This window comes from Oryzias melastigma, linkage group LG13, assembly GCF_002922805.2.
Source record: "Oryzias melastigma strain HK-1 linkage group LG13, ASM292280v2, whole genome shotgun sequence".
In the NCBI taxonomy this organism is placed as follows: domain Eukaryota; kingdom Metazoa; phylum Chordata; class Actinopteri; order Beloniformes; family Adrianichthyidae; genus Oryzias; species Oryzias melastigma.
The window spans coordinates 22590742-22598466 of record NC_050524.1 but is presented as its reverse complement, the minus strand read 5'-3'; the positions used below and the strand labels follow the sequence as shown (position 1 = coordinate 22598466).

General features: G+C 37.7%; 1 protein-coding gene across 1 annotated transcript in view; it reads left to right on the top strand.

Moving 5' to 3' along the window:
* Positions 1 to 7725, top strand: part of clpb (caseinolytic mitochondrial matrix peptidase chaperone subunit B) — a gene marked incomplete in the record, with an annotated part of 35521 nt that overhangs the window by 16836 nt on the left and 10960 nt on the right. Inside the window, 1 exon segment of the mRNA XM_024277405.2 lies at positions 5190 to 5304. Coding sequence (XP_024133173.1) covers positions 5190 to 5304 — 115 coding nt within the window.

Here is a 7725-nt window from a genome sequence, read left to right as displayed (position 1 = left end):
CAGCGGAGCCACCACCAGTGTGTGAATGTGTGTGTGAATGGGTGAATGGGTCTGTGACTGTGAAGCGCTTTGGGCCCTCGAAGGAGGTTAGAAAGCGCTATACAAGTATACGCCATTTACCATTTAAAAAAAACTGATTTGTTTCAAACAATCACGCAAAAAAGATACTAGAGAAGACAAACCAGAGGGTCATTTTAGTTTGAAAGGATGTAAGAATTGTTTTTCATGTAGTTAATTTCTAGTCAGCTAAACTATCAGATCAATTTTTTTCTTTAAAAATATTCAATGTTTGAACAGTTGCTGTTTAGATCTAAAACCTATACACTGTATGAACACTAGAGGGCACAGAGCCGTTACATCTTAATGATATAATTGAGAGAAGAAGATGTTTTGTTCTTATTTGACTTTTATCAATAAAATTGGACGGAGAAACACGGCTACTTTACCGTGTGCTGTGACTTCGCTAGTTATCCATATGCATCAAAATTTGTGTCGTCCGTACTTCATGCAGAGGTTAAAACTAAGAACAAGAAGAAGAATACCGAAGAAGGAAGAAAAAGAAGCAAAAAATGAATCTCTATAGTAGGGGTGCAATGATTAATCGATGAATCAGTTTCTATTCCCATGATCCAACTTGATCTGTTTGAGGAAGAATCAAATATAATCGACCTATATAATTAAAAATATCATTTGGATTGAGACATGGTAGGTTTATTTTATCATAACGTAAAAACAACCAAGTACTATCACAGCAGACAACCCACAAAATGATCAGTCAATCATTAAAGTTCAATGTGGGGAAACTGAATTTAGCAAAGATGTGACCATACAGTGTGACATAAACTTCTAATAAAGTTCTGTTTGTTTCATTTTGATGTGGAAAAACAACAGTGGGCTGAACTTTATGAAAATAAATTGTGAATGGATTTATCATGAATTCTTCTTTGTTTCCTTGTACACATATTTAATTTACACCTGATTATCTTGCAAGAAATACAATGAATCTGGAAAACTTCATCTTCACTGTTCAGCTCCAGGTATTTATCTCTGAGTCATACTGGTTGAATTTTTGGCTAAAAATGTCCTGGATCAATTTGAGGTCAGTGAATCAGATCGTTCAAAAGGAACCAATATGGACTATGAATTGGATCAGCAACAACTAATACATTGATATATATAACTTAGGATAAGTAACGATTTGATTGGAAGTAAAAGTGATGGATTCACTTATACACACACATATACAAGTAAATGATGACATTACAACTACTTTTAATCATCATAAATAGACATATTTGTGCTCATACGCACAATTCTCGACACATTGAATCCATTAAATATGATCAATTGAATAAGAGTCGGACGAAACAAGCGTACATTCTTAAACTTATTAACCCTTGTGCTATCATAGGCATGTTTACATTAAAAGTGGGGTCATCTGGACCCCACAAGACAGCAAACTGAACTTTTTTTTTAAGATTTTTTTATCTTCACTGGTGTCTGTGGTAGATAAAATCCTGTCCCTCTTTGTCATGGGAGGGATCATACATCAAAATAAGGGTGGAGTCTGGTTAAGCTCTACATGACTATTTTACTTTTCATTTTTTTAAACATAGTTATCATATTCTGATTACTAGGGATTGGGTTTCACAGATGTATGACGTGATGCTTCAAAGCTTCATCTCTGCTGTTGTTTGCCTTCAGCTGGAGATCGTAGAGTTAAATTGATTTCACAGATGTGTCTCTGCAAAGCTGCTGATGTCAGCATTCATATGTTTTTCTCTTTGTAAACATGAACGTCTTTGACATTATGAAGCACGGGATGCAACGCTTCCCAGTCCTACCTTTTAAAGTGTCATTTTTTTTCTATAGGACGACCTCTGCTCCCCACATTAACTGCTCTCTGGAGGCGCTGAAAGTGATAGCTGTTATTAGTTTGTAGAACTCTTTACGAGCTTGTATTTAAGGGTTGGAGCAGCGAAACTGCCCTCTCCTCCATGTCTTTGTGAGGAGACCTCATGTTCTACCATAACCAAACAGGCATCTGAAGATGTTTGCTAATCATTCACTCTGTATGGAAAGTGGGATCTAACCCTTAAAACTACTTCCTTCAAAGGAACTCGTCTGCTTTCTTCACAGACTATTATGGTTTATATAACTTCAATATTTCATCATTAAAACATGCTAAAATTAATCCATTCAACGCTACAAAAATGAATCTGTTTGTTATTTCCAAAACGTTAGTAAACATCGCTGACTGTAGATGAGAACTGGAGCGAGTGAGTGTGACATCATACACAGAAAATAGTTGTCTGTTTTTTTTTTCCATGATATGGACTCCAAAAGTCACGATATGGAGCAATACGACGTCCGTAAGCAGCGATTGGTCCAAGTCCATGTTTCTATGGCAACCACTTTCACCAATCAGGAGTGAGCTTGTTAGAAGTCCAAATTCTACCACTTGAAAGCAGGCTTTACAAAATCTGCCAAACGTTTTTAACATCGGATGTGGGGGCCAGCAGGTTCCACCTACTTTTATTGTGGCAGCCATCTGATTGGTCAGATTTTAACTCAAATAAATGGAGCTACATTATTGACAAATAAGAAAAACATTTAAAAAATGAACATGTTAAAGAAAGGTAGCAGAGCAAGATTGGTTGTTCTGACAAACAAATCAACTGAATAATTGCTGTTTATTTGTCTCTCTTGAATTCCTGGATCAGTGGATTCTTACTTCCTGTTTGAAATGCGAGGGAGGGGGTCACTCAGTCCATTTCTCATGAATAGTCAATGGTAAACATCCATCAGAGTTCATATTTGTTCACGTTAAAAGCTGCTTTTGTTTCTTCTGGCATTCAGATTGTTTTATATTTGCATTCTGAGTTTATTTTATTTATTATTCAGTAATGTATGACTGAGTCAACAACTGGCCTTCAAGCAGTCTGTGCATAAGAAAACAAAATGAATGTCCAAATGTTTGAATTTTATGTCTTTTATTTGTTTAAATAAAGTTTGATCTCAGGGATCAGGAGGGATCTTTTTAGGTGCAGCGGGCCTCTCTGTTCGGATCCTTCTGCCTCACCAGTGTGCAGCAGCATTTCTGAAATAAAACTCGAGTTATCCGTGGTTATCTGCTGGCTTGACAGCAGGCTGGAACTAAGCAAGATGGAAGGAGAGAATAAACGGCTTCCCGCCACTGCGGGCTGAAAACCTGGAGTTTAAGGAGACAAAGAAGGGGAGGATAAATGAGTGGTGGAATGGCCGTGAGAAAGAAAGAGGAGAGGAACTGAGGAGTAAGTTTAGAGCTGGAACAAGAAGCAAAAGCAGGGGGTTTGACGAACACATTCTGCAAATTTAAAGACTAAAGTTTAAGAAACACGTCAAAACTTTGCAGAAGTTTTTTTTTTACATAAATCATTAATGCACTGAGTCTTTTTTTCATTTAAAGATATATTTATTTGGAGTCTGGAGTCTGCAACTTGAATTGTCTCTGACAACAAAGTTCAGCCTATAGAAAAATAAATCTGTTATTGTTTCTATTATGATAAATATAAAGGAACTATTGTTCCCCCAACTTCCCTCTTTTTCTTTTCTGTCCGCCCCCCCTCCCCCAAAAAAACATAATGAATATAAACCATAATCATAAAGATGTATAGTTTGGGGGGGGGATATGAAACAGTTTATAACTTTTGACAGAGGTTCTCATGATTTCCTTTCAAAATAAAAGACACCCTGTATCTCAGTGTAGTAAATATAGTGGTAGGTAGAGTAGGTCGTTAGTGAAATTATACACACAGTTTATTTTATTATTGTTGGTGCTTTACTTTGGTCAACTATGAAGCCACAGCGCTTTATGGATTGTTGGTGCATTATGGGTATCCATCCATCCATCCATTTTCTTGACCGCTTCATCCCGTTCGGGGTCGCGGGGTGCCGGAACCCATCCCGGCCACTGATGGGCGAAGGCGGGGTACACCCTGGACAGGTCGCCAGTCCGTCGCAGGGCCTCAATCACACACCCATTCACTCTCAGACACACCTAGGGGCAATTTAGAGTCACCAATTAACCTATGAAGCATGTTTTTGGACGGTGGGAGGAAGCCGGAGTCCCCGGTGAAAACCCACGCATGCACGGGGAGAACATGCAAACTCCACACAGAAAGGTCCCAGCCGGGATTCGAACCGGGGCCTTCTCGCTGTGAGGCAAGAGCGCTAACCACTGCGCCACCGTGCAGCCCGCATTATGGGTACTGTAGTTAAAATCCTGCAGAGGTATATGTGCTTTAACTGTTTGTGACTGAGCTAAGATAAGTTTGACGTATTTGACTGTTTTGTTTCACTTGATGTGCCTGAAAATAATTTTAAAGTTAAAAACATGTATTTTTCTTTAACCAGAGGGCCACAATGGAGGGGTCAAAGAGCCACATGTGGCTCTGGAGCATTAGGTTGCAGACCTGTGGTGTAGATGAATCCAAGCAAAAAATTACACATTTAGTTCCTTTTTAAAAATTATTATTTTAGGTATTTATTTTGAACTGGTAAAGTAAAAAAATAAACATCTTAAGCAGAAATACAACAATGAGTGACAATATTCAATGTCTGAAAAGGGCTTTGGATAAATAAATTTGGTTCATTTTTTTTCCTCCCATAAACAAAAAAAAACTCAATTTCATTAGCAGGTTTTATATTTGTCTAATTTGTAATCTTAATATACTTATCTGTAAAATAAATAAAGTGGGTTGCATTTATTGTCTCTTCTTTGTTCTCTTTTTTGTCTCAACAGTAAATATGAGGAATATATAGTTAAGAAAAAGCTGCTGTGAAGTTTTTCAGACAAGTTTTTCATTGAGGAGTGAAGCTCTTCTTAGAGCCTGTGCCAAAATAAAGGTAGCACAGTCAGTTTTAGGAAGAGGAGACTTCTCTGATGTGGTGGTGTCTTCACCTCTTAGATGTGAGTTCCTGGTTTGAGTCCACATTTTGCTGTAGATTCTGAGAGTTTTTGAGTTTCTGAGGACACCTGCAGTGGTTTGATGTCAGGGGAGGAAGGAAAAGCATGAATCATAACAAAATAATGTATTTCTGTTTCCATCCACACCTCCTGGACCCTGAATGTGTCCTCCTTCATGTAAATTCCATCTTTTTCTTTGTTGTTTTTTTCTCATTTGCTATTTTTTTCTGTCTCCTCGTAGTTCAAGGAGCTGCAGGCTCGGAGGGAGGCAGAAGAACGGAGGAAGTTCCCTCTGGAGAGGAGGCTGAAGGAGCACATCATTGGGCAGGAGGGGGCTATCAATACCGTAGCTTCAGGTACATGCATGAATATACATTCACCACAGTGGATACTACCATGTAAATCCCCCTTTTTCCCTTTGGTTTTTTCCTCGTCTGTCCTTCCTCCTTTGACTCCCCTTTTCCCTGCAGCAGTGGGCGGGCTCAGACAGACTGGCGGAGCTGTAATTGGTTAATTGTGATGAATGAGCTGTCTGTCACACGTACACAGGTGCAGTGTGTGTGTGTGTGTGTTTTTGTGTGACAGCTGAAGAGGCAAAGCTTGGAGCCGCCAGTTAACACGATTACAGAGAGAGGAGACGTACTACAGACCCTCCTCCTCCTCTGTGCTCTCCATCTTTTTTCCTTCTCTCTTCTTCTCTGCTACCTTGATATTCATCTCACCAACTTCTAAACATTTCTGTCTTTCTTTATCGCACTTTTCACATTGTCCCTCTGAGCTGCCAAATCTCAGGATGATACGAGGAAAACAAAAAAAAGCAGCATGTGATGGGAAACGAGTGAGAAAGATTTGAAAACACTGATGGAGGAAGTGGAGTAAAATGATCTGTGAACCATTGACAGAAAGACGGCGAGCGGGTGGAGGCTTTAGAAAGGAGGAGGCGGGATGAGTTAGAGCACAATAACACAGAAGACGGTAAGAAGCCAATATTCCAGCAGGCATCCATGGAGGCCGCGCACCGTATTGATCTGCAGATGAGAGAGTGGTTTTACAGCTTTGTGAGCTCTTTTTATGATGCCCGACAAGCTCCGCTCAGATTTGTGAAAGTAATAACTTATTCCTAAAACTGGAAACGGTCATTACAACCTGCAGTTAGAACAACTCTCACTTGTATGAGCATCTTTGGAACAGGAACTGCTGAAAAGTAAAGGGATACTCAATTCTGATGAAATACAGTATTAAACATGTGCTTGGTAATTCTTATATTTAGTCTTTAAATTTTGACGAAAAAAAATTAAAATTTACGAAAGCAAATCTGCACCAAGCTAAGCTAATCTATTCCAAATAAACAAAATTTAATCTTGCGTAGGTTTTTCTTAAAAAAAAAAAAGAAAAAGTTGGGTGGGTTAATCCAACTTCTTAAAGGGAAGCAGTATTTTAGCATTTTTTTTAAATGGTTAAAACTACTTAGAGTTAAAACAAAATAGTTCAAATCTCCGATAGAACCTCCTGCATTTCTACCTTAGACGTCCGTTTTTCAGCTAAAACCTCAACCTGCAGGAGGTTTACTTTATCTGCTGCTGTAAAAACGAGCAGTTCTCTGCAGCCAGAACTATTACCACCACCAATACAAAAATAAGTTATATGCTCAGCCAGTATCGTAATCTTTATTTTCTTTTGTGTGTTTCTTTTTGTTTGTTAGTTACTTAACTCCTATTTGTCGTCTTTTCTTTTTCTACAAGTCTAACAGGAAAATCCCCTCAAAAATTAGGTGTGACATCTCAAAGGACTGATCCTCCCATTGCTTATTTAAATGTTTGAGTAAATAAACAAGTCATAAAGTTAGAATTTTTTTAAAATAAAAATCTGTAAAGAGAAAAATGGTGACTAGTCACTGAGACATGCTCTCTTAATATGATCAATTAATATGAACAACTCCATTAATATGTAATTAATATTGTTGTTTAATGTTTTCCTTTTGAAAAACTTTGTATTTCTTGCTAGACCCAAAAAATAACTTTTTTCCTTGAAAGAAGTTTTTTGTTCTTTACTTTAAGATTCAATAAATGGTGTGTTGTGTGCAAGAACTGATGAATTAAGAGGTTTTCTGGAAAACTTGTCTTTCTCTGAAGAGGGAAAAGAAAATATTTTAAGTGAAAAATATATATATATCATTTAAAAACTGATTTGGTGAGATTTCTGTAACCCTTGTGCTATCCTAGACACGCTTACATTAAAAGTGGGGTCGTCTGGACCCCACAAGACAACGCGCTGAACTTTTTCTTTTCTCAAAGTTTTTTTTTTTTTGTCACTGGTGTCTGTGGCAGACATAAAATCCTGTCCACATCATAAATTGTGATGTGAAATTGTGAAAACTAAATCCAGAAATGTACTATAAATAATCATATTTAGTCTCCAGGTTCATAAAAAAACATTAATTAATACCACCTTTGATTGTGTTTTCTGTTTTTAACATGTTCTTGTGGCATTTTTCCTCATATATAAAGAAAATGAAGCTTAAGCTTAAAATTACGATACTCCTTTATTCAATTGATTGTGATGAAAACATCCAGTTTGAAAAAGAGCGTATTTGTGACGTAAAAAATCCTCTGGGCGCGTCACAAGCCCCCTGCTCCGCTCCATTCTGATGTATCCACTTGTAGACGACTAGATCCACGTACGTCTTAAATGTCGTCCAAACTGCATCTGACTTAAAACTGTACGGCTGGATACCTCCAATATTGCTTGTTATTTTTTTGCACCAATACTGTTAGATT